Source organism: Balaenoptera musculus, chromosome 1 (assembly GCF_009873245.2).
Source record: "Balaenoptera musculus isolate JJ_BM4_2016_0621 chromosome 1, mBalMus1.pri.v3, whole genome shotgun sequence".
In the NCBI taxonomy this organism is placed as follows: Eukaryota; Metazoa; Chordata; class Mammalia; order Artiodactyla; family Balaenopteridae; genus Balaenoptera; species Balaenoptera musculus.
This window is the reverse complement of record NC_045785.1, coordinates 48,149,334-48,176,979: the sequence shown is the minus strand read 5'-3', so window position 1 is coordinate 48,176,979 and position 27,646 is coordinate 48,149,334. Positions and strand designations below refer to the sequence as shown.

The window sequence follows — 27,646 nt, the reverse complement described above, 5'->3', positions numbered from 1 at the left end:
TCTAGAAGCAACAGAGGTTGATAGCCACTGGGTCTGACTTACAGTTGAGAATCTATAGGTAGGCTAGAAATGTCTTTAATTGCTAAGCTCTCCAATCAAATCTGTTTTACCCACCCCTAAAATGGAACAGTGGCAGTGACTAGTTTTCTCTACCTAAAATGGATATTAAAATGTCCTTGGGAAGAGTGTTATTGAATCTGTCATTTTAAATAAGAATAACAGTTTTTCAGAAATGTACCACCTTCCTGTGCCATCAACCTTGTATCCAGAATAACCATGCTTTGTCCCCACTATTTGATGGCACCAAACTTACTCATTTTTAGGCATGTTCATTCCACAGATATTCACTCAGTACTCACTATGGGCCAGGTCCTATGCTAGGTGTCTGGGGTGTGTCAGTGAATACCAAAGACACAGACCCCTGGCTACAGAGAGCTTACTTTCTGCTGGGGAGATGGACAACAACATAAAAATAAGTAGCTTAACATAATCCTAGAAAATGATCAGTGGTATGGACAGAAGGAAATGTGGAGCAGGGCAGGTGTGAATGGAGGTTGTGGTCAGGAGGAGGGGCTTATGCAAATGTGTGATGTGAGCCAGGAAGGCGTCAGGATCGAGAGTACTCCAGGTGGAGAAATGGCCCGGCCCCTCCCCGATCCCCTTCTCTGTGAGTCAGAGGGGCTGGATGCAATTCCGGCCCTAACATTTGACTAAAATGCCTGAGAACCTGCCTGCACTGCTCTGGGCCCTCTCCCCAGCCAGAGCTTTGAAGGCCTGGATTTTGCGGTCTTGTACTTGACCAGCTGTGTTGCAAACGGTGGATAAACCACTTCTGCACATTCAGATTCTGTTTCTTCAGCTGCTAAAAAAAAAAAAAAAAAAAAATAGGTTACCTCCAAGATTTTAATTTTTAGAAAGTAAGTCTAAAATTAATTTCAGTTAGCATATTTTTGCTGCTCTTACTCTACTTTGGCTATGCTGAGACACAAAACTGGGCTTCAGTTGGTGTTAAACTGTCTGCCTTCTTCCTCCCGTAACTGGCCTTAAAAATCACTGCAGCTGTTGAATCTCCGCCTCCTGTCCCTAATTGCCCAGCCAGTGACTGGGAGATGGGAAATGACCTGGGGTGTGCAGCATAATTAATAGGCTGGGTTTGAACCCTGGCTCAGCCATTTATTTATAAGCTTTAGGCTCCTGGGCAAATTACTTAACCTGTCAGAGTCAGAGTTTCTTCATTTTTATAACTGAATTTAAAATAATACTTACCTTGCAACAATATCATGAGAATTAAATGAGAAAATAAAGTCAAGTGCCTCTGAAAAATGCTGGCACGTTGTAAATGCTCTATGTGGAAAATGCTGTTATTATTATTACTCTGACGTCTAAAGTAGAAGAAAATATGTCTTCTTCTTACCTATATTTTTTTCCTTTGCCTTCTTGGGATGTTTTCTTAAAAAATGCATGAAATAAAGTTTAGGTCTTTGACTTCCTGACTGCACATGGCAGAGCTGGCCTGAAGGGCTTGGAGAATGTGCTCTGTATGAGTACAGACCCTGCCACTAACCAGCTGTGTGACACTCAGCTATATCGCTTTGGAGCCTCAGGGGACTTATCTGTAAAATGGGGATGATAATTCCACCTCATAGAGCTGTTCCTGAGGTAATACATGTAGTAAAACATTTAAAACAGTGCCTGGCAGTGTTTACATAAGTAAGCACTCCGAAAAAGTTCTCCACCCTTCTCACTGGGGACCCTGGCTCTGCTACCCACCCTTGCTGTGTAGCTACACCAAACCTTCCCCTCCTGAAGCTGTAGGTTCCTTGTATGCAGATTAAAGAGATACTGATAACAGCTACCCCAGAGGCTTGTTGCAAGGATCAACTTCACAAAAAATGTGAGCTCCACTAGGGCAAGGATTTTTTTTTCTTACTGTCTTGTTCTCCAAAGACAAACAGTGCTTGGCACCCAGGAGGGCCATTTTTGAACAAATGAATCAAATGACATAATGTAGATAAGAGGTACCATGTAAGTTTTATATATATGTTGGAGGAGTCCTTTAGTTTTCACCATTTTCTTCCATTTTAGTCTGCTTTTTTTTTTTTTTTTTTTTTTTTAAATAATGAGGGTATCCCCAGGTGCCAGCATCTGGTTATAAATTGCAATTTTCAACACTTTAAAAAATCTAACTGCAAGGCAGTAATGCAGGTGGTTCCTTTCACTGCACAGCGAGGAGATTTATGATTGATCTGAACTTCATGGCATAAACAGACGCTCCTTGGCACCCCCTCCCTCCACTGTTGAACGTTAACCAGTAAACAGTTACTAAGCTGTTAAGTGGCTGCAGTGGCAGCCGCGCAGTGGCTTCCCATGTCCAGTGCTACTGCAGCCCTGCCACTGAGATGTCCCTTCAGGGAGGCACAGTGCCACGTGGCCCGAGAGCCTTCGCTCACAGGTCTGGGGAAAGCCCCCACTGCAGGGATCCCGCCCACCCAGGAAGAGCAAGTGAGACCTGCAGGTTCCCAAACATGATACCCAATTACCCTTGTTGCCTTTTTTTTCCTTTTGAATATTGTACTTTGTTCTGAAGCAGATGGCATGAAGCCGGGGAGACATGCTAATAACTCTCTCCAGAAAAGTGTGCACAGCCCATCTGTTGGCTCCTTGTGGAAAAAAGGAAAAAAAAAAAAAGATGGGGGGGAGAAAGCCTGCCACCAGCAGTAGACTGACTCATCAGAGATCATAGCACTTACGGATGCTGGAGTTTAATTGGATACTTAGAAAAATGCAGTGAAGGCATTTATTCCACTGTGACTCATTCACCTCTACTTAGAGCCTTTCTCCAGCCTCCAGCATTTATGGGGCAGTGGATGTGTGCCCAAAACTGTGCTAGACACAGATGGGGGAGAGAGAAAGAAATACAAGGTTCCTCGTAGCAGGAGCTTTCCAGTCTCATGAGGGAAGACAGAATCACTGGGCAATTCCGGCGCAGTGTGACAAGTGCCACGATGGAGATGAACATGGGGGACTTTGCACACCCAGAGGAGAACCAGCTGAGTCTAGAGGGCAGAGGTGATGCTGAACCAAGTCTCAAAGAGCAAAGGAGGGGCAACCATGTGAAAAAGAATTAGGGATGGCTTTCCAGGCAGATGGACCAACAGAGACGAGAGAGCAGGTTGGGTTGTTTGCACCTGCTGCAGGGAAGGGTGCCAGTGGGAGAGCAAACGGAAAATGGGGGTGAGGAAGTGGAAAGGAACTGACCCCAAAAGCTCCAAAGTCAAGCTAAGGCCTCTGGGCATCATTCTCAAGGTAATGAAGCACTGTACAGCTGACCTTTGAACAGCACGGGCCTGAACTGCACGGGTCCACTTATACGTGGATGTTTTCCAAGAAATACTGCAGTAGTACTATATATGGTCTGTGGTTGGTTGATTCCGTGGATGCAGAACCAGGTATATGGAGGGCCGACTATGAGTTATATGCAGAATTTCCACTGTGTGCAGGTGAGCGCCCCTAACCCACGCGTCGTTCAAGGGTCAACTGTATTTGCATTTTAGAACAGTCGTCTGGTGGCAGTAAGGAGGGTGGGATGGAAGCCGAGCAAAAAAATAGTCTGGCTGCCGGCTGAAGCCTTCCATCCATTTACCAAAATGGGCATCAGGGTTGGTGTGACTGTAAGATCCATGGGCAGGTCTTCACCCTGTCAGACCCAGTGCCCCTTTTTTATAACAAGGATTTGTGATGTCTCCTTTACTATTTTGAAATGAAACTCAGAGAGAATATAACCTACCTACTTGGTTTTTCAAAAATCAATATAATATCCTAACTGTAATATAAAGAAGAAATAAAGGAAACTAATTTATAATAGCAACATAATGTATTGCGGTAAGGATATACCCAGGTAAAACTACACTAGAAAACATACTAAGTGGTCAGGTGTGTGTACCTATAACTAGAATCACCACAGGTTCAGACCAACCAGTACAGGCGTGTCATGCTTCCTCCAACGCCATGATCAGGGACCATGAGTTTCCAAGTTGGTGAACAACTCTTGACAGTGTTCCAAACAAAACGAAATATAGTCTTCCCTCAAATATACACAGTTCTTACATTCCTGGAAAATGAAGTGCATTAAAACTGTGCAAAGAAACTTTGATTTTCCATGTGATTCAAAGTCTAATCTAGTCCCTGGCGGTCCAGTGGTTAGGACTCGGCACTTTTGGTGCTGTAGCCTGGGTTCAATCCCCGGTCGGGGAACTAAAATCCTGCAAGCCACGGGGTTGCGGCCCCACCCACCCCCCCAAAAAAATAAATAATAAAATAAAATATTCATTAAAAACGTCCAGTCTATACTCAAATAATCACAAACAGAATGCTGACATTTCTTTGTCATGCACGTTATCTCCCACATTATAGAAGGTCTAGTGTCAATGCTCTTGGCCCCTTAAATGCTAGTACTGTCTGGCTGCGAAATTATCATGACAACCAAAGCACACCCCAGAAATTTCCTAATCATGCCCTAGGAGGCAGTAGCACTCCCACCAAGAACCACTGAACCCTGTCAAAGTCAATCAGAAAATAAGAAAAACAACGTTGCAAAATTCTTAGTCTGTTGGTAGGTTCAAGTCACTGCATTATTATGATAGACAGTGTAAGCAAGTTGCAAGTTTAAATGTCAGCACCAATGCCTCTTCACCCCTCTCAGTTCCCTGCACTAGAACCAAGGTGATCTGATAAGGATATTGTCTGTTTTGTTGCCACTCCTGCCTCATTCCATAAAAGTATTTAACACTATTAGATTGATCGGCAGGAAACCCGTGTGTCTGTCTCTACCCCACTACTGGAGCCTCCTCTGACCTTGGAAGGAAATGGACTGGCTTTGAAAGTTGGCTCCATCCCTTATGACTCAATTGAAGGGCAGGTAGATCTAAGGCTAGAGCATGAGTGAGGCAGCCCACATGTGATTCCTCTGGGCTCACCAGGGTCACTGACACAACCCAGGACATGCCCAGTGCCCCCGCGCCTGCCAGTCTAACATTTGGAAGTTGCTAGGATACCGTGCAACCACCCTCTTCTTTTCCTGGTCTCACTGCTCTGTACCTGCAAATTCCTTCCAACAGCCATAAAAATGCATATTTTGAGAGGCCCTCTACTCTGCCTGGACTGGTCATCTGTCTCCTGGGCTTGATTGCACCCTGAAAAGGGTGGGGACCCCTGGAAGGACATGGGAGTCTCCTCCAGGCCCACAGTGAGCTAAAACGTTACATGGCTAGACCAGCTTTACAGACTGTGCTAAGATCAGAAGTCAGTCTTGGCCATCTGGGTGAGGCAGTTTCGGGCAGTGGAAAGAATGCTGGCTTTGGGGACAGATGACCTCAGTTCAGATCCTGATCCCAGCTTGTCTCAGCTGTGTGAACCTGAATGAGGTACTTTTCTTCTCTGAGCGCCAATCTCCTTATCCCTCAAATGGAGATAATGATACCGACCCTGCAGGGATTTTGTAAAGATGTGAAGCACCTAATACTGTACCTAGCACATTGTAAGCATTTAATAAGTGGAAATTATTATTATTTCTCTTATTATGGTACAGAGTATCACTTGTGCTCCTTTTAAAATGACTAGATCTCACCTGAAAGGAATAATGTACCAAAAAATTACGGTGACATATGTGAGTACACCCCCTGGAGTTTTGCAGTGCCCAACCTATGCCACTGTATGAGGTGGTCCTGAGTAGATGCTAACTTACATTTTTTTTAATCTCTAAATTAAATCTTTAAATTAACCCAATGAGGCAGAAGGTATTTTCTGCCCACTTTACAGATAAGGAGAGGCTTAGGGAGCTTCTGAAGCTCTCCCCAAATTCCATAGATAAGAAGTGGCAGTGTGAATTTTAACCTTGACCTCTAAAACGCCAACATTTTGATTCTTAATCATTTTGCACACCGCTTCGATGCTGAGAAGGAAGATGTTATTACCTGGCTTTACAACAAAGAGCTTGACTCTTAGAGAGCTGAAGCATTTGGGAATGCCCTAAGTCTAGCAAGAAGGGGAGGCAATATTCAAACCCAGACGTGCCTGGTTTCCAGCGCTCTGCCTTTTCCACTGAGACACACTGGTTCCTGAGGTTGTGTGATGTCAGAAACCTCTAAGAATTATAAGACTATAAGAACTTTAAGAACTATAGCAGTATTATCGTTACTCCCCAGATCTCTGCCTGGCGTCCCCCTCACTGTATTCTAGTCTCTGCTTACAAGTCATCTCCTCAGAGCGATTTTCCCTGACCAGGGCTCTAGAAGACAGACTCCAGGAGAGCAGGGACTTCTGTCTTACTCACCTTTGCATCCTAGCACACAGCCTGACACTCAATAGTTGCTTGGTCCCTTTCTGCCCATCACTTGACTCCCTGAATGATTCTTTCCCAAGGCGCCTGACTCTTCTTTTTAACCCTTGCAGGTTATGTTGCAATGGGCGCCGTCCTCCCATCCTTCTGGGGCCAGCAGCCCCTTGTCCAACAGCAGATCGCCATGGGTCCTCAGCCACCAGTCGCTCAGGTGATGCCAGGGGCTCAGCCCATCGCATGGGGCCAGCCGGCTCTCTTCCCTGCCACTCAGCAGCCCTGGCCCACCGTGGCCGGGCAGTTTCCGCCAGCCGCCTTCATGCCCACACAAACTGTTATGCCTTTGCCAGCTGCCATGTTCCAAGGTCCCCTCACCCCCCTTGCAACCGTCCCAGCCACGAGTGACTCCGCCAGGTCAAGTCCACAGACCGACAAGCCCAGGCAGAAAATGGGGAAAGAAATGTTTAAGGATTTCCAGATGGCCCAGCCTCCACCCGTGCCCTCCCGCAAACCCGACCAGCCCGCCCTCACCTGCACCTCAGAGGCCTTCTCCAGTTACTTCAACAAAGTCGGGGTGGCACAGGATACAGACGACTGTGATGACTTTGACATCTCCCAGTTGAATTTGACGCCTGTGACTTCTACTACACCATCGACCAACTCACGTGAGTGCCCTTCTTTGAAGGCATAAACCCCCAGAGAGCAATTGATGCCTTGTTTCTGGCGTCAGAGAAATCACCTCAGTTGCATTCAACAGGCCTCTCTTTGTTTGTATGACTACTACTAATAACAATAGCCTCCCATTATTAGGTGCCAGTTATATGCACCTTCTCCATGTGCTTTACATTTATTATTTCTATACTCCTAATAATGCTAATGGCAAGTTTTGTTAGACCTGTTTGACAGATAACGAAAGTGAGATTCAAAGACAAAGAAAATAGACAAAAGGGTGGAATTGAATATAGGCCTGTTATTTATCTAGCATGTTACTCTGGCTCTTAAGTTTTTGTTCCCTTGCACATCCATTTATTCATTTATGTATATCCCAGCCCTGACACATAGGTTTGGGTATGGCTTATTGAACTAAAAATGAATGGTGTATGTGCATTTAAAAAATGTTAGGGACAAGTATAAAAAATTAGAAAATTAAGATCAGGAGAAAACACAGGCCAGAGATAGAGCAGCCATAAGGCCTCCTACAACTGGTAGAGTGGCAGCCAGAATTTGCTCAAAGCTTCAGGTAGTCAGAAAGCTCTGCACTGGGAATCCAGGGAGTGGCTTGATTACTTACTAGTTTTGTGTCGATGGGCAAGTCATTTTACTTCTTTGAGCCTCAATTTCCTCATCTGTCTTAGGCTAAGGGTCATAAAAAGGATTCAGTGGTACATGTACTAAAACATTATGTCCCTCACAGAGTTGGAAGTATTTTTATCGTCATTGTTATGGCATACTGAGTGGGTTTGCGCAGTCTTGGACCGAGGTTCTAATCCTGCCTTCTCCACCCCAAACTGTGTCTTTGGGCAAGTGTGTGACTTCTCTTAACCTCAGCTGTGTCTTGGGTAAAATAAGTGAGCTAGCTTCGATAGCTCTGTGCCTTGTCCTAGTTCTGGCATTCAGTGATCCTATCCCAGCTCACTTTTCTATTGCCAGCATCTGGAAAACCAGCACTGTGCAGCCAATCAGAATCCAGAGGTACTTGGGCACACCGATGCCTGGTTGACACCATCCGGGGAAGGTGTCTGGTGACCCATAGTTGTGCCTTGACAGTTGATAAGGGGAAGGAAAAGGCTCATGGAACAGTGAGGTTGGCGTTTTCATTACTGTCACAGACGGTATGGATTACTGCTTAGCCAGTACCGTGAATTGTCAAAAAAAAAATCTCATGTTAACACAATCAGATGATGTCACTTCAGCAAGGTTTGGGATGCTGTTCTGAAAATGAACCTCTTCTATGGGTGTAGACAACCTACTTCCTCTCAGGCCATATGATCTACATGGTGGGGGCATCTCTCTTCACTTCAGCTCACAGGGTTTCAAGGAAGAATCATGAATAAAAAATGAAATGCTAAAGAAATGACAGCCATGCATAAAAAGCAAGCATCTTTTGAAGACACATGTCTCTCTTTCAAGGGGCTTGTGTGCCAGCTGTATATATAAAAGAGGGGAGTTTAAGTTCTTTGAGGACAGGGAATACGTCTTCATCATCCTCGTGTTGCTACACTTCTCGTGATGGTTGTGTGGTGTCTGGCACATGGGCGGCGTTTTGGAACGATTGTAGAGGATGAAGGGACAAAACAAAGGCTACTCAGTTACTCTCGTGTGTCAGAGCGGGAGATTTTGGGCCAGATAATTTTTTGTTGTGGGCGGCTGTCCTGTGGATTTTAGGATGTTTAGCAGTATCACTGGCCTCTAGCCACTAGATGCCCGGTAGCACACATCCTCCTCCCCTAGCCATGATGACCAAAAATGATTCTAGACAGTGCCAAATGTCCCTTGGGAGTGAAATTGTCCTAGATTGAGAACCACAGTTTTAGGGTAGAGAGGTATTCTACAAAACCTTCTAAAGGTTAGGACACTTGCATAAATAAACTTCGAGTTTTGCATCCCACTGATTCCATCCAATAAGTATGAGCAGTATATCTCTCAGAATCGGCAGCTCTGTCAGGGTTCTCAGCCTTTAGTAAGCAAGAAACCATGTCACACACAGTTCAGAATCCAATTACACTCATAATTATTAAGCATCTACCGCATATCAAGGTGTTTTCATAAAGCTTACCTCATTTAAACTCTCTGTAACTGGTTGGTTCTATAGGCATCTCATGAAACAAAACAGACTTCCTTTTAAATTAAGAAAAAAGACACAATGTTTTATTTTAAAGAAAATGAGTGCAACCTATCTTTATATCCTCTTATCCATCAGCATCACCTTTCGAATGTTTTGAGTGGAGAGGAACCAAAAGTACACCTCAGATAGAAATAGAAAAGCACAGTGGACTGAACACTGTCAGATTTGTGTTAAATCCCAGCGCTCCTGCTTCACAGTTGTGTTAACTCTAAGAAAGGCACTTCACCTCTCTGAGCCGCAGTTTCTTCATCAGAAAAAGACAATAGGTACAATAGCACCTTGCAGGTTTTATATTAGAGAGCATAATGAATGCAAAGTGCCTAGCACCGTGTCTAGCTTGCTGGCACGCAATAAATAGCATCATTCTAAAGAGAGGTTCATCAAGGCAAAAGCAACTCACCAAGTTTTATAATCACTCACTGTCTGATAAGCGGCCAGATTTTGTAAATTCTGGGATGTAATGGCAGGGAGGCCTTGTCAATGGCTTTTGAAATTCAGCTACTAAATCAAGCCACGCCCCCCCCCCACACTCCTTTGGGGCTGAGCCAGTGCTGGGTATTTTCACTGCCAATTTAGAAATTATTGAAAAGAAAAAGAAATTATTGAAAGGAAAGTAGTTTCTAATGGCATATTTATTATAAACCTCTGGGATAAAGGAGACAAGGAAAATGTGGGAAGGTTAGGACAGAAAATGGAGATCCTTATGGAACAAGGAAAAAAGTGCCAGCTGTGAAGTTGCCATCAGCTACATTCATTTTCCCAGATCACTGAGACACTCTATTCAGCACGTGTTTATCGAATACCTACTATGTGCCAGGATACAAAGCCTGCTTCTACCACTTGCCAAGTCTGTGGCCTTGAGCAGTTTAGCAGTCTTCACCTTCCTTATCTGTAAAATTGGAAGAACCCCTACCTCGAAGAGGCTTTATGCGGATTAGCGATATTGCCTGTAAAATTTCTGATGGCTTCCGACACGTAGAAGGCACTCAATAAATGCATATCACTGTCCTCTTCTCTATTTATTCTTATTGAAATAATTATATGAAGTTAAGAAAGAAGACTGTAGTCCAGCAGGTCTCAATTTGAGTCTGCAGAAACACAGAGTTTCTGATTCAGTCGGTGTATCTAGGGTGGGGTCCAAGAATCTGTGTTACCATCAAGTTCCCAGATGTGACTGATGCTTCTGGTCCTGGGACTGTCCCTTGAGGACCACTGCCTCACCCATCCCTGTGGACCACCAGCTCCTTCCTGACCATCAAGTTTGGGAGAGGACAAGATTAATAGGTACAGAGGAGATATTAAACTGTTCAACCGATTTGACTTGTGATAGGAAGGGAGGAGTCCTGGGATTTGACTCGAATATAATCAGATCCCTGAGGTTTCTGTGGGGTATAAACGGTTGCTGCCGGACACTTAGGATGTTTTCTTTTTTTGCATGGTCTCTATGTAGCTCCAACCCCAGCCCCTAGACAGAGCTCTCCATCCAAATCATCTGCATCCCACGCCAGTGATCCGACCACCGATGACATCTTTGAAGAGGGCTTTGAAAGTCCCAGCAAAAGTGAAGAGCAAGAAGCTGTAAGTGACCAGTTTGTTCTTTCTGTTTTTTTTTTTTTATTCTTCAATTTAAAACCTCTGTATCTGAAATGGACAACGCATGAGGAAACCTATGTAGAAAAGAATGCTGGCTCAGACTCTTAAGTTCTAAAGGGGTGACTAAAGGCGTTTTCTTTTATGTTCAAATGAGCAGCTGAAAACCGTTATCCTTTCATTAAGTTGTTACTACAAGTTCTCACATTTGCGGAAGTGGCATCCTCTAAACGAAGTGCTGCCTCCTTTAAAATAACAGAGTATATGTGTGCATGAAAATATGCCCAGCTGTCTTATATTTTCAATTACTGAAAAGAAAAAAAAAAAAAGTGTTATCTTCTTGTGTTCTAGCCTGATGGGTCACAGGCCTCATCCAACAGTGATCCCTTTGGTGAGCCCAGTGTGGAGCCCAATGGTGATAATATAAGTCCACAGGCTGGTAGCTAGATAGCACAGGTCTGGGTAGGTATCTGTCCTTTTGATCTCCCACCCTTAAGCCATCCGCTTTCCCTTTTGCTTGTTTGTTACCTCTGAAGTCACATCCCTGATGTTTGCACCATCTCTCCTGGCCTGAGCCTATCCCTGATGTTTGCATCATCTCGCCTTGCCTGATGTCTGTTTTCCACCTTGTTTATCCTCATGGATGCATGACCTTTGACATATATTGGGAGGGAGGGGTAGAGGCGAGGAGTGGGGAATGGTCATATCTTATTAATGATATGTTCTGAGTGGGTGGGTGTTGATAGAAGGAGGCATGGTCAAAGCTACTTAACGTGGACTCAGTGTCTAAAAGCATCAACATTCTGAGATGGACACATTCTGCCCACCCTGATTCTTTCTCAGTGAAATAGGGTCCAGATGCTTAAACCTTTTAAGCAGTGTGTCAACTGCATTGCCTACACTCTGCAGATCCTAAAAAAGGTCGCCAACCAAACACACCGAGAAGCCAGACTAAGAAACAGAAACAAGCAGTGCTTGAAATAAGATTGATAGACATGTGAGATCGTGGTAGTCCATTTTGTCTGGCCAGAAGGGGCCCCCGCACCCTTTCTGACGTGAAAGTGGAATTCAAAGCTCAGAGACCTGTCACGTTCACCTCTGAGGCTCTGCTGTTTGCACCTGTGCTACAGCCTGTGTTTTGCCACCAAACCACTTCAGACTCCATCAGCAGCAGCTTCAAGAGAGGGGTACTTACATTTACTAGAAGTGGGTTTTGGCACTTGAATTTTAATACATCTGATTTTATGGAAAGAAAGAGGGGCTGATGAAGCGAACCTTCCCAGGAGACAGAAGTACCCCTTGTTACCCAGGCATGATTTCTAAGGTCACTCCTTAACAAATGTGTTCAATTTTCATATACCTTTCTAGTTTTCCGTAAACGTGTAGGACTGCAAGGCCATACCGACAGAGCTCTGTTTTTAGGCCTGAACATTATGGTCAGAACCATTAAAATGGTAAATAGTTTTCACTGTTCGTAAATGGATTCTGAGGCTACCTCGGAATCAGTCGCAGTTCACGTGTAAGTTATTTTGATGGTTCTTGAAAGCTCATACAGTGTTTTGAAAGTGCATTTTGCTAATAGATTTTATGATTAAAGAATCTCACATACCGTACTTTTTGCCATGTTTCACCTCAGTACGATAGCACATGAGAACACATCATGCCATGCAAATGCCCATCTAAAAATCCAGTCTTGCAAAGCTATTTGGGGAACTTGTGATACAGGCAAAGTCAATGTTCCAGGAAAGACAAAAGTTGGAGATGATGGGTGGACACCTTGGGAAGATTCCCCCAGAGGTTTTTCTACCCCTTACATATGTTTTATTTCACATGCTCACCCTTGCCTTGAAAAATTTGATGAATGAACCAGAGGTGACAAGAGCCATTCATCAGCATAACAGCCAACATCGTCCTAAAATTGAGTTCTTCTAGAGAATAAAGATGACGTGCAGCATTTGCAGATCGATGTTTCACACCCTCATCTTTACGAGCCTGTTCTGCTTGAGACAGTCGTACAGGCTGTTTTGTGAGGCTTCAGCCTGTTCCGTGTTTGATGCTCTGTCTAGAACCCTAGGCCAGGGTTGAGTTGTGAATGGACGTGGCGTGGTCTAGTGGGAAGAGCTCAGAATTTGGAACTTGAGTTCAAATTCTAGCTCAGCTACTTAAGAGCAGGAAATCTTGGGCAAGAACCATACTTGCTGTTGAGTCTTGGTTTGCTTATCTGCTGAAAGGGCCTTGTGTATACATTACATTAACTAAGATAGCACATGGAGACAGGTACTCGGTACTCGGCTTAAAAAAATCTGGTTCTGGAGCAAGAGTGGGTTCAGAATCTGGCGCTAGCACTTATAAGCTATGTGACCCTCATGAGATGTCATAATAATTCTCGATCTTATTTTGAAAAATGAGGGTAAAAATAGTGTTCTCCTCATAAGCTTATTGTTTGGACAATAATCATAGGAGGTGATGTGTGTGGAGCTCTTAGCACAGCATCTGACACAGAGAAAGCACCCAAGAGCTGCTAGTTGCCATCGCCACCACCAACACCATCACCACCACCCCCATCATCATCCTATGTGCTCAATAAATGTGGTTCGCCACTCCCTTGGATTTTATACGTTTAGCCCTTATGTCCTCGTGTTGAATAAATTCTACCATAAGGACCCAGGCCACTGGCTGGGAGGTTTTGCTTTTTACTTTCTATTTGCAGGTAATTAATTTTCAATATGCCTCAAAATAGCTTTGGGAAAAAGGAAAAAGAAAAAACCCTACTTCTTAGTTTTCTGGCTCGCCCCGTCCCATAATCAGAAGGACCCCTGTTAGGGCCTCACAGGCCACCTCTCACTTCCCAAAAAATGAGCAGCCTTATCTTAGATTCACATGTAAATCATAATAAGTAGTTCCCAGCTCCAAAGGAGGGCTGGGCTGTAATCTTCCATGAAACAGTTTTCTCCCTTTGAAAGCTTAGTCTGGCAATTACACAATTGCCTATCAAGAATTGCATGCCAAGAGGCTGATGCCAGCCTTGCCAACACATCACTTAAGACACCCATAAGGGAAGTCCAAATGAGCCTTTTGGGCCCCTCCTTCAATAGCAGTATAAGCCGCGTTTGATCTTTCTGTCTCCATCCCATTCACCCATCCACCCAACTGGAAATTTACTGACTGCAATTTCTTAGGGCCTTTCCAGGCATTTGGAAAAAGGATACCACGCAGGGAGAGTTACGTCCATGGCTCTATTTTCCCCGCTGCCTCCATACAGTTGGAGAGCAAGAGTCTCAGCCTTCTTATCACCCTTGCACCCATTATCTCCAGCTGCTTTTTATTAGAAATGCCCGCACAATTCTGAGTAGGTAGGGATGACATCTGTTGATAAGTTAAAACCATATTGCACCCTAGTAAGAGGAAACGGATGGCCTCAATCCTCTCAGGAGGAAGCTTCGGGGCCAATATCAAAACAGCATTTCTGTTTTAGCAATAAAGGGGAATATCTTCAATTATTTCATGTTTTTCCCCTACCCTCCCATCTGGGAGAATCACGTGTCTTTGAAAGACTGGGTCAACAGGGGCAAAAAAAAGAACCCAAATAATATTATAATGGCTGGCGTGGGAATGGCAGGTAATTTATACTCCACTGATACGTTGCTGGAACAATTTTAAGGGCGAAATGTTAGCTTTTGAGGAGATGAAAGAAAAATGAAAACATTTATTTGGTTAAATGGCTAAGTAAATAAACTGCCTATCAGACTTTCCCAGCTGTCAAGTCAAAGTAGCGTCTGTAACAGTGGGGAATTGTTTGGTCTGTCTCCCTTAGTAACAGTAGATATTGCCATAAATAATAAGTCACTGTCATTTTTTAAGACCAGTCTTCATAGTGGGAACCCAAGACATGTAAAATGTTACCTGATGGATTTATAGTGTTTAGGGGCAAAGAAAGCAGCACTTCAGATGCTTTTGGTAAGAGATTTTTTAAAAAAAAAGGAAAGAAAGAAAGGAAATGCCCAGAGTCAGGGGACTTGGGTCTGAATTATGGTTCCAAAGCAGGTGACCTTAGGCAGGACTTTAGCTAGCCCCTGGAACCCCCGGTCACCATATATGGATGAAGACGAATCATAGCAAGAGATCCCTCCTCAGGCTCTCCCAGAATCAGAAGATACCGTGAGTATGAAAGTGCTTTATAAACTTTGAAAGTAGAATACACGTATTTGGCATTATTGTTACTCTTCTGTTTTTAAATAGAATCACATAACAAAGAGCCTCAAAACAGAGAACCACAAAAATGGAAAAATAATCTCTCCTTTTCATGGGCATAGCACTCCGAGGCAAGTCCAAGCCAAGCTAGTCCAGGCGGGAGATGGGAAGGCCTGGTTGAGAGCAGTGTCGGCCAGGTTGGAGAGATGGGCATGATGCCCAGGGATGTGAAAAGATGGAATCAGGAGGTGCTTAAGGCTGCAGGGAAGTGGGAGGTGAGGAAGAAGAGGGCATGTGCTAGGATGACCCCCAGGTTCCTGCCTGACTGGGGGATCTAGGTGGTGCCAGGCACTGTGCTAAGGAATGCAGAGCTGCAGGCTTGAGCAGAAAAAAAGGCCAGTTTTCTTTGGGACCAGTTGTACCCGAGGTGCCCTTGAACTTCCAAGCAGAGATGCCGGTAGACTGCTGGATATGAGACTCTGGAGAACAAAAGACTAGAAATGGAGATTTCAACATGGTGTTCAGCCCCTAGAGTAGTGAGCACAGCTAGACGCTACTGATCATTTAGACCCGAGGCCAGCACACTCTCTGGGACTCTTTACGTTTTTGTGGGCCATCTGGCCTTTGTCACAACTAATCTACTCTACCGTTGCAGCAGGAAAGCAGCAAAAGACAATGCATAAAGGACTGGGTGTGATGAGTGCCAATAATACTTTATTTACAAAAGAACTGGCAGCCACTGAAATGGGCCAATGGGCTGTCGTATGATGACCTCTGAGTTAGATCACGCTCACTGTTTCTAGAATCACCTTGCAGAAGCTAATGCAAGTAGCCTTGCATTTACTACTACTAATAAAATAAATGTAAAAATTACTAGGATGTTTATAGCACTTTTATAGACATCACCTAATTCAATCCTCAGGGGAACGCTCTTAAGTATTTTTATCATTCCTGTTTCACAGATATGACAGGTAAGGTAGAGAGGTTCATGATATGTTGAAATCACACGATTCACATGTAATAGGGCTAGGATTTGAATCTAGACCCACATTAAATAACTTAAGAGCACTCAACCAAGGCCGGGACACCTGGGTTTTAGCAGCCTCGCTGACTTGATTGCTTGTGACCTGAGGCAGACGGCTTCATTTCTGACCTCTGGTCTTCTCTTCGGTAAAGCAATTCCCACGGGCCCTTCTAGCGCTTACATTCTAGGACCCTCTAACTTGCCCACGGTCACCCAGCTAGAGCATGGAAGACCCAGTCCTCAAACTAGGTCTTCCAACAGCACCCTTCTCCCAGGCTGTCCTTATTCCCAGCTAATGAAGGAAAGGCCAGAAGTCCCTGAAATATGTTGACTTCATTAGGGGTCCTGGTGACTATCTGTGTGAGATCCAGGGCCCACTCCTGACCACCAGGAACCTACTCAGGACAGGCCATCCTGCTTATGGCCGAGAACGGCTGCCATCAACCTCAGTGCCCTCCTCTGCTACGTGACAAGGTCAAGAAAGGTGACGTAAATCTGCAAAGCAGATAACTTGTACCCATCATTATTATTATTATTGGGGAAGTGCAGAATTGATCAGGACATGTGCAGACCCTCTGGGAACTCAGAGTGTGCACCTCTGTGTTCACCAAGTGGGTTTCAGCACCCAAGACCCCTGGAAGCGAGTGCGTTCAGCAGCAACTTCAGTCTCTAAGGCATCGTCATTAAATCCATCCTGTATTTTGAAGACTCTCCTACTCTGAAGGCCAGATTTTCAGGCTGAAAGTGGTCAGAAAGCTTTATTGTTTCCCTTTCCTCTGAATAAAAAGGAAAGGAAGATTCCTGCCCCTTGTTAAAATTCCTTATGTCATATGAGCTCACTTATTACGTGTTACAGCCCCATGATGTTGATGTTACAAACCCCATCATACAGATGAAGAAACTGAGGCCCAGGTGAAATGCCTTCCTCAGTTCATACAGGTAGTTAGGAAGTTGCTGGGGTCTTTGTGGCTCTAAACCCCATGCGTTTCTCATGGATTCAGGTGGGACTTTGAGTTCTTTCAGCCTTATTTCCACTCCCTGGTTACCATCACCTTTTTCATTTTATCAGGCCAGGAAATGTTAGACCCTGCTGAGCTAGGCCCAAGTGTTCGGGCTTAAAGACCCTGAGGCTGAAGTTGCTGCCTAGGCAGGGCAATGCTGAGGACCTCAAGCTTTGGCTCACCTCCTAGCTGCAGTCTGACCCCAAGCTTGGCTCGGCGTGACTCTTACCCCCCAGGCTCCCAGGAGGGGCAGAGATGGGCTTGCTCAGCAGCTAGATTGCATGGCGCGTGACCTCACGTCCAAGACCACCTTTCTCAGCATGCCACGTCTTCTCCCCACTCATCATTTGTTTTGGACATACCTTTGCTCCATGTGGCCAAGCTTTCCAGAAACAAACACAATAAAAATTAAAGGGATGCAAAGTCATAAGCACAATTTAGGTGGCTTTCCAAAGGGGCTCCTTATAATGTGGGATTGGAAACTATATGCCTTTATACTTCAAGCCAGACAGGTGGAGATAGGTAGGGAAAGTGAGGGAATAAGCACAGAAAGGGGAGTCCAGACCCTGGGCTGCCCCTCCTGGCTCTCCACTGATTCCTGCGGACTTTGGCGAAAAAAAAAAAAAAACCCTCACATCTGGGGGCCTCCATTTCTTCCTGTAGGAAAGGAACCGTCAGATCGATGGCCCTTCTTGCTTTGACATTTTACAAAAGGGGTCATGTGGCAGTGGAGAGGACAATGGGCTTAGGAAAGAGCTGGGTGTGTTTACATGAAACGCTCAGGAGAACACATCTAATCTACAGTGGTCGAAAGCAGATCAGTGGTTGCCGCACTGGAGTGAAGGGTTGACTGAGCAGGACCCCGAGGAAGTTTTTAGGGTGAGGAAATGCTCTATAGCTTGATTGCTCTGGGGAGGGCCAGATGGGTGGATATATTTCTCACAACTCATCAAACTGTACACTCAAAATGGGAACATTTCATTGTATGCAAATCATACCTCAAAATGAAGTTGATTTAAAAATAAGAATAGGTAAATTCATAGAGATGGAAAGTAGATTAGAGGTTAGTTACCAGGGGTTGGGGGTCAGGGGGACTAGCAAGTCACTGCTTAATGGGTACAGAGTCTATTTGGGGTGAAGAAAGAGATTTAGAAATAATGGTGTTGGTTGCACAACATGATGAGTGTAATGAATGTCCCTGAATTGTATGCTTAAAAATGATTAAAATGTCAAATGCTTTGCTCTAAATACTTTACTGCAGTACAAAAGCTAAAAAAAATAACAAAACTGGTTATATCCCAGCTCTGCCCTATGCTGGCTTAGTGACCTTGGGCCAGTCACCAAACTCTGGGGAGCCCTGCTTCTTCCCTGTAAATGGAGATAGGAATACCCAGGGTACAGACTCTGCGATGCCCAAATGAGACCATGTATGTGATCGAGGAATCCCCTTTAGAGGCTGTAAAGATTTCTGTAAATATATGCTATCATTACTCTAAATCTGTGATTCCACTTGACTTCTGTACGTGAGCTCATACGTCATACTTAAAGTCATCTGCAAACACGTGGAAGTCTCTGCCATCCACAGGGCCCTCCAACCAGATCCTTTAGATTAACCCCACATTCTTCCTACACAGTTTCCCAAGGCGGATCCTGCGGCATTATTATGTTTCCTAACAGCCCAGTTACGCTATGAAGTAGTTTCTATGAAGGAGATGGACTTTGGAAAGCCACCTACAGGTGATTTTTAGGCCTAAAACCATCTTCTATAAAGGAAGGATAGAGCCACATGCCCAGACATAAGAAACCTAACCGTTTTTGGAGTACCTCCTCCATGCCAGGCTCTGTGCCAGACAGTCAATGTGTATTTTCTCCTTCAATCCTCAATGAGGATTTCTAGACTCATGTTACAGATGAGAAAACCGGCACCCAGAAGGGTTAAGTAACCTGCACGGAGTTTTAAGGTTACTAAGTAGCTGACAGTGAGAAAGGGAACAGCAGCCTGACAGCAAGAGCTGGGCCCTTGGTGTTCTGTTGAACGTAAACAATTTCACAGAACACCAGCATCGCACAAAGCATTCTGTGACCGCGATGGGTCAAGACACATCCAGACCCCTTGGTAGCCATGGCTGACAGGAACATTGTCCAGATTCCAAAAATGACCAAATATTCTTCTCTCCTGGCTTTAGCCTTGCTCCATGCTACCTGCCTTCCAGATAAGAATTATTAAGATAATCATACTCCAGCTTCCTGAAAGCATCCAACCCAGAGAGAAGCCTTACTTTCTTGACCCTCCCCCTAAACATCTAATATAAGCCTAAACCTATAAGAAGCCCTTTCTAATCACTTCTTCCAGACTTGCCCGTGGTTCCCCTCGTTGTAATGATAATAAACCCAACTTGTTCAAGGGCAAGTGTGTTCGCGGTGGTCTGTGGCTGCAGGCAGTAGTTGGCAGTAGGAATACCAGCCTGGATCTGCCCTATTTCCCATCTGTGTGCTTGCACTCTTTCATTGCACCTCCCAGAAAGCAGGGTATTCAACTTAAGTCAAAGGGTGGAGAGTTGATTTGTTTTCATTTTTACTGCACGGTTTCTAATCTACTTCGTTGTCCTCTAGAAATGAAGATTATTAATATGTCAGATTCACAAATGAGCTTAAAGTTCATAAGTGTTCGCCAGCTCCCGGTAAGAGAGGCACTTTTCATTCACTCCTTCACATCCTCAAGCTCCATGTTGTTAGTGGGTGCGCCTGCCAGGTTCCAAGCTTGCGCTCAGAATCTGGGATACTGACGTGAAAGGTGCAGCGGAGCTCACTGTGTAGAGGCACTAGGAGATAACATGGTGGCAGTGTAGACGCCACAGGGCACTGCTGGAGTCCCAGGGCAGAGTGGTCCACGTCACCTGCATAGTCCAGGAAGCCCTTCTATTTGGGCTGGTTCTGAAAGTATGAACCCCCAGGGGCAGGATGAGGAGAGGTCCTGGAGGTGGAAGGAATTGTCTAAGCAGAGTCTCAGGGATGGGAAATCCCATCATATTGGGGGGACCATTAGTACAGGGAAGAAGGTGCAGGCTAGGAGAGAGAGGAAGTAGATGAGGCCGGATGGGAAGGGGGAGCCGTGTTGGAAGGGCCCTGTGGACCATCCCGAGGAGTCTGCATTATCCTTGGGGGCTTAAGGAGCTGGGACGGTTGTTCTAAGCAGGAAACTGGCATGACGAAATCCATTTCAGAAAGATCATTCTGACAGAAGCATAAGAATTTTTTTAAAATTCTTGATGTACGTGACCGGAAGGGTGACTTTTTTTTTAAATAAGTTTATTTATTTATTTTTATTTTTGGCTGTGTTGGGTCTTCGCTGCTGCGCGCAGGCTTTCTCTAGTTGCGGCGAGCGGGGGCTGCTCTGTGTTGCAGTGCTTGGGCTTCTCATTGCGGTGGCTTCTCTTGTTGTGGAGCACGGGCTCTATAGCGCAGGCTTCAGCAGTTGTGGCTCGCGGGATCTAGAGCACAGGCTCAGTAGTTGTGGCACACGGACTCAGCTGCTCCACGGCATGTGGGATCTTCCCGGACCACGGCTCGAACCCGTGTCCCCTGCACTGGCAGGCAGATTCTTAACCACTGCGCCACCAGGGAAGTCCCAGGAAGGGTAACTTTTGGTTCATGGTCTGGAAGGGACATTTATTAGCTCTAATGGACTACGAGACTAATGGGTCTTATGTGCCCAGTGAAGGAGCTTTGACCTTACCCTGTGGGTAATGAGGAGCCTTTGAAGGATTTGAAGCAGGGCCGAGATGTGGTCAGATCTGACCAAAGAAAACAAAAAATATCAACAGCGTGCTATGTTAATGTGTGATTCCATTTAGGCTTTTTGGAATGTCGAAAATAGCTTAAAGACCCCCTGGTGACCTTGCCAGAAGTCAGGTCAGAAATTTCTGGATCAAATGATTTCTTAGCTCCCCTCCAGCTCTGACAGTCTAAGATTCTGTAACAAGGAAGGTAAAGCTATTGCCAAAACGTATAATGCATCAGAGTGTCAGACTTTGGGATTATCTGCTGCTTGGGGTTTTACACACCACTGCTCCCCTTCATTAGTGGGGATAATTGAGAGTTGACTGCAGTCGTTACCACTGTTGTGATGGGTATTTGAAGCTAAATTCCGGCAAGCAGGAGATGTGTGAATATTTATCTCAGCTGCAGAAAGTTAATGCAGTGTGGCATTAATTACCCTGTCTGAGCCTGCTGTCTTCTTCTGTTTTTAGGTGTCATTCTCAGTTGAATAAATTAGTTTCCAAAATTGGAATAAAGCAAATGTAGGGTGAGATCAAGGCAGCCAGACTTCTTAGGGCATCCAAAAAGCAGAGTGAGCTGAGAAAGTCTACCCAGGAAAGATGAAGGTGCATCCTTGTAGCCCAGCATAGGCAAAAGGAAATGTTGTTTCCCAGCAGTGGTACTTCACTACTTTACCACTCTAGCTTTGCTCCACCCACCTCACCCCCAGAACACAAACACACAGTAAAGTTCCATGTTTAGCCTTACCACAGGTATTTGAAACATTTCAAGACGTTGGCAGAGAATAGATGAGGTGCTTAATAAATCATCTTGCTATAGATTTTGATTTTTGATTCAATTACGGGAGAATAAAGCCAAGGGAGAGTGTGTTTAGGACAAAGGGATCAGAACAGTGAAAAAAGCAGAAAGTGTATCCTAGACATTCATTCACTCAGCAGACCTTCATTGTGCACCTACAGTGCTGGGTCCACGTGTAAAATGGCAGATGGAATGGCAAAGTGGTAACTCAGAAGTAGGGCATGGAAGAATGGGCTTTCCTACTTTCTGTCATCAGTTATTTGGAAGAAGTATTACACTTATTCTTTATGTTTCCAAGGCCAGTATGAAGTCCCATGGGTGGAAAGCATCGAGGGACAAATTGACAATCTGTTATTTTACAGGATTGGGTGCCTCAAAGGGTAGGAAGCTCCTTCTTCCTGAAGGAATACAGAGATGATGAATTCTAGAAGAAGACATCCTGGACCTACCTGATCTCAGGAGTCCTGGATTCTATTCATGGCATGGTTACTAAGTAACCTTGTGACTCTGGGGAAACAAAAGCTCTCTTCATTGGGCTTCACATTCCTCATCTGTAAAATGATGGGTCTGGACAAAATTATCTTCTAACCCATCCCCACTTTACAATAAAAGCAAGTAGTACAATACATTAAATCCATGACAGGCAGCACAATGACTTTGAGATCACACAACCTCTTTGATTTTCAGTTTTTATCTGCAAAGTGAAGATGGAAAGAATATAAGCCACTCCCAGGACTGTTAGGCAGATAAAATAAGACATAAGGGTGCTTTATAAACGCCAAAACACTCTACAACACTATAGATTGAAGGTTTTTTGTTTTTGTTTTATTTTAATGGCAGCTGTTATAATAGATGAGAAAAAGCACTGGACCTTACTTTTAGGTCTCATGTCCCAAACTTACTAGCTGTGTGACCATAGACAAACTACTTAACGTCTCTGTGCTTGGTTTCTCATTTGCAAAAGAGATAAATCACCTGACTTACAAGGCTGTTGTGATGTTTTCAAAAGACAGTGTACTTGAAAATATCTAGCATGGTGCCAGACACACAGGAGAGGCTATAGAATGCCAGTTCAATCTGTTGCTTCAAGAAAATAAGCAGTTAAAAGGGATCTTTACTCACATGGCAAGAGGCAGGCTAATATATAAAATATGACAGAATTAAGATGTCACTGTGTCCACTTAGTTCTGGTACAAATATCCAAGAGTGACAGCATGAAGGCCAACTTTAATAGAAGGGCCTATGCATGCCTAAGACCAGAATATTGACCTGATCTGCTTGGCCAGTGCACCCTGGGCCATTTCAACATGAACTAAAGTCTGAAGTGATTTCAACAAGGCCAAACGCCATTTCCCATCTACACATTTGGATTGGAGGTTTGCTGTGTCATATGTTGGTGAAAACGCTTGTGTATGTCTTAGGACAGCCCCATGGGTGCAGGCGAGTGACCCGCCAAACCTCACACAGCTGAGTGGATCGAAACAAGTTCGAGAAGATTTTAACTAAGAGCTAACGGCACGATTGCCATTTCTCTTATTCTAAAGTGCAGCCAGTCATCACTGCTTGTAGAAACCAAAGAGCGGTTTGAGATGGAATTTCAGCAGCCTCAAGTGGATGTTCATAAAACCGTGTTGGAAAAATGTTCACTTAACTCATGATCATTGTTACCGTGTTCTGAAGACCTGTTCCTTCTGAGCACTGTGCTAGAGGCTTTATATATAGTCTCTCTAATTCTCTCAAGAACCGTGTAGGATAAACAGTATTATTCCCATTTCGTGGTTGGGGAAACTGAAGCTCAGAAAGTGTAAGTATCTTGTCCATATCACACAGCTGGTCCGGCTCTGTCTACTAGACCCTGCGATGTCCCTAACAGGCAGTCAGGCTCAGCTTGAAAACCAGGGGCAAAACTGGGTGAGTTGTTCTTCTTAAGGATAAAAAAGATACCAAAATGATATGCACCATGATTGAATAATCCAAAAATAACCTGAGGTCATTCATCATAAACTGTCACCTTTCTGTTCTAATCCCAAACCCTCCTTCCCATGCTGTCTCAGAAAATCGTATCCGGAAAAGAGCAGATCTCACTTTGTCCCTCTGTCCGTAGGAGCTGGAGCCTCTTTATGCGCAGATCAACAAATCTAAGAAATAGCATCAATGCGGGCTTGTGGCGGGTGCTTCAAGACTGGCATGGAAATCAGCATCGCGACAGGCTCTGTTGTATTCTTTCACCTCACCTCATCCCACGAAGAAATTCATGATTGCCCAATGGAACTCGTTTGGAAGAGGGAACTAAGAGTTTTTGGCAACCACTGGCAGATATCTATGGCAGCACAAAAACAAACACACAAAAGCATAAAAAATCATACCCAACGTTAAATCACAAATCAAGCAAATGCTTACTTGACAAAGAGTCTAAGCTCTCTTAACACGTGGGTTTAAGATGACCCAGTATGTGAAACCATAGTTCTCTTTTTATTTCTCTACCGGTTGGCCACTGTAAAGACATCAAATTTGGAGTGACAGGCCTCAGAGAGTTACATCAGGGTTGGCACTGACGTCATTTAGGCAAAAGTAAGAGGTCTCTGTCACCACAATATCATCATCCATATGCCTTTCCAAATAGGATGATGTATTTACATGACTCCACAAGGCCTGGTCTGCCATTTTTTCCCCTTTCCTTTCTTTGTCATGTTTGAAAATTAATGGGTGTACGAATTTTTGTATTGCTTTTGACTATTTTTAGGTATTGGTGAAGAAATCTAACTGGGAAAAAAAAAAAAAACCTCATATGAAATGAATTAACTTGAAATCACAAGACAGATGAGTGGTCGATGATTCTTTTTGATCAAGAATGTTGCCAAAACAACCCTTTAGCTCTTCTGCATCCTGGTGAAGAAAGACAGCTTTCGGTTTAACCTTCACTCTGTGAGTAGGAAAGGACATCGAATCCCATTGATGAGAAAGAAGAAAAATGCATCTGATTTCCTCAGAAGCTCTAAACTCTAAGTCCAATAAAATGAGATTTTTTATTTTTCCGATATCTTGCTGCTGTGACGCTATGCAGACAGTGTCTTCTCCATGTGCCATTTTCAAAGAAAAGTCATTTGCCAAATAATTATGGTACAATCCTGGTAATGTGGTTTGAGATCTTAAAAACCGACTTTCTAATAGAACAATAGTGACATGAATTTTCAGAGTAACAAACTGATTCCGTGGTCACAATGGTTCATCTCTATCTCTTTTTCTACATCAGAAAATTCAAATGGGATTTTTATTTTATAACTTGAAAAAAAAAAAAAACCTTACCATTAAACTCTTTAAATATTTAAGGGAAATGGCTTTAAGGAGTTCTAATGAAAAAAAATTGCCAGTTTTTTTTTTGTAAATATAAATGTTAATGAAAATGCTTTTTAATAATGCCATTACACTGTAGAGAAGGTAGCAGATTGAGTGCAAGATGTGACAAACTTGATGGATGGGGCTCACTTTCCAGATGTTACTCTGGAGTGTATGGTAGGAAGCTGGAGTTCAGGGGCAGCTGGCAGGTGCTGTCGGCCAATCAGCATCTAGTGATCAGGAAGGGAGCACGTGACTCCATCAGCTAATCTAAGCCTTTCCTCAAGAGTACCGGCCCTCTGCATAAAACAAGAAAGAGACAGTTCACGCTCTGAAGGCCTGTCCTTCAGATTCTGAAACTCCCTCCCACTTCTCCACTCCCAGTGACCCCCGTAGACATCACTGGACTGTTTGTATGTGAAACAGAAGAGTTTAAGCTTCCTTTTTTTACATTTATGAGACAAAAAGTGCAGTGTTCGGTTCGTATGTTTAGCACATGATTTTCATAAAGAATCTATATATTTTTTGCCCTACAGAGAATTGTTCTACAGGTCAAATGTGTTTTCCTGATGTTCCTATGCAGTTACAGTATGTTGAATTTAGTGGTTTAACACTAAGAAGAAAACTTTAAAAAATCATGTGATGAATTGGATTGGGGGTGGGGGTGATTATTCTTAACTTGGTTTTAAAATTTGAAAAGTAGGATTTACCTTGATATGAATGACTTCAATTGACCTGTGTACTTTGATTCTTCATATCAATAGAAACTAAAATGGTTTGGAAGAAGGTATACTTGGTGACCAAGAAAAAAATTGATAAGTCAAGGTGATTGGTACTGTTTGAAGCCCAAGTTTTACACTATCAGGTCACTGGAATCTGAATGTTTTCCAGTTAACTGGAAAAATGTCCATTACAGAATAGATGTGTCACCCTAATGTGCAAAGTCTAAAGAACCCGAAAGGTGAAAAGGGCCATTTACCTTCCTCTGTAGCTGTCACATGTTGGTCGACATGATTTCTTCAGGAATGTGCATACCTTTGATGAGTTGATCCTTCCACATGAAGGGGAAAATGGGAAAGGTGTGATAACCATGAGAGCTGTCCTGAGACCAGTTCAACTGTGTTTTCTGAGGATTTGATGAGATAGGCAGTTCCCATGGGGAAATGACTTAAATTGCTCTGTTGTCCATGATTCTGATTCTAAACCAGTGGTGCTATCTTCTCCCTCAATATGGCTGTCTTGAGTTTGTCTTGCAGTATCACACCCTTCCACTGATTCTGTGGGTTGCTTCTGACACATTCAAAGTGAACTCTGGCTGATGTTGCTATTTCAGGTACACCGTATGGAGCTCATTTCATAGAAGAAAGTGACAGCCCAGTGGACTTGTCATCATTCACTGAATGTGGTTGAAAATGTAACTGGCTCTGAACTTAAAGAAGATGGCCCCTGTGATTCATTAAAGTGAGCAGAATAAAGTCAAGATTTTAAACTGCCATCCATGTTATCACTGGCAGAATTCTGCTGTTTAATAAGCACTGTTTGGGGAACTCAGAACCACCGTATCCTATCCCAGGAATACAGTGAAATTTCCAAATAAGAGCTGAGGTGCCGATACCAAAAGGCCATGGGGGAGTCTGCACAGTTCCAGTTAGATTAGTAGAAAATCCATATGTACAACTGTTAATTCCTCATTCTTCACTAGCACGAAATTTGTCACTTTAAATTTTGAAACCAGGGAAACACCACCTGTCATTCTGTCCCCATTCCCCATAGCTCTCTGATCTTTACATGCCACAAGACTTTTTTGATAATTCGTACTCATCCCAGTGTCTACTGAAACCCCATCATGTAATGTACCGGGCACCTTCTTTAAAAAAAAAATGTTTACTCTGTGGGTTTGGTTCATTTCAATTTCTGCGTTCTGACACATATTTTTTTAATAAAGATGAGAAAGAGAAAATGACTGTTGCAGTACATTTCTAGACCTACTTTAACTTTACCTCAGATGACAGTTTGTTAACATATATGGACACATTATTTTTAACTTTATGTACAATGCATTCAACAGAACAGCAAAATTTTTAGAAATTTTCCATTAATTTCTGTAACACTCCATGTAAAACTGTTACAAATAAACATGTTTGAGAACAACAGTTTAGCCTCGTTTTATTCCACAAGCTTCTACCAGATATTCAGGTGAGGGATTGGAAGAGGAAATTTCTTCTCTCAAAGCTGCCATCAGACCAGGTGAAGGCCTCTGTTTTCCTGGCACTGGGCCAGAAAAAGCGAGCTTCATTGAGGAGTTAGATCAGTTTATCTTCAGTTCAATTCAGGTACTGGCTCCGCTTGGAAGATCAGCTACAGTGTGGAATGAGGAGGATGTCAGAAAAAGCACACCATGTATAGATGCAGTGTTTGGACCACATTTAGCGTGGGACTTTCAAAGTTGGGAAAGACCCCAGGATTCACCCTATGGTTTTGTGTCTTCTACTAAAAAAAAAATAAAATAAAAACTAAACAGAAAACCTGCTAAACAGTTGGTTGGAAGACCGAACTTAACCTAGACTCTCAAAGAGTTGCCCCATAGTTCATTTCAAGAGCATCTGCTTTAAGGGACTCAGAGAAGGAAGCACTGATCTTCCTTCACATTCCCCACACACTCCACACAAAAAAACATAAAAGGAAAAGAAGTCTGAAGCTGGACCTTGACTTTTATATATATTGAAGAACAGAAAAAGAAAAGCACG

At 43.7% G+C, this 27,646-nt stretch overlaps 1 protein-coding gene across 1 annotated transcript in view; it reads left to right on the top strand.

Moving 5' to 3' along the window:
* Positions 1-26,780, top strand: part of DAB1 (DAB adaptor protein 1) — a 420,573-nt gene extending 393,793 nt beyond the window's left edge. The window contains exons 12-14 of the mRNA XM_036843482.1: positions 6,451-6,999; positions 10,630-10,757; positions 23,668-26,780. Of these exons, the coding sequence (XP_036699377.1) occupies positions 6,451-6,999; positions 10,630-10,757; positions 23,668-23,712 (722 nt within the window). The 3' untranslated portion in view covers positions 23,713-26,780. The remainder of the gene's footprint in view (positions 1-6,450; positions 7,000-10,629; positions 10,758-23,667) is intronic.
* The last annotated feature ends 866 nt before the right edge of the window (positions 26,781-27,646 follow it).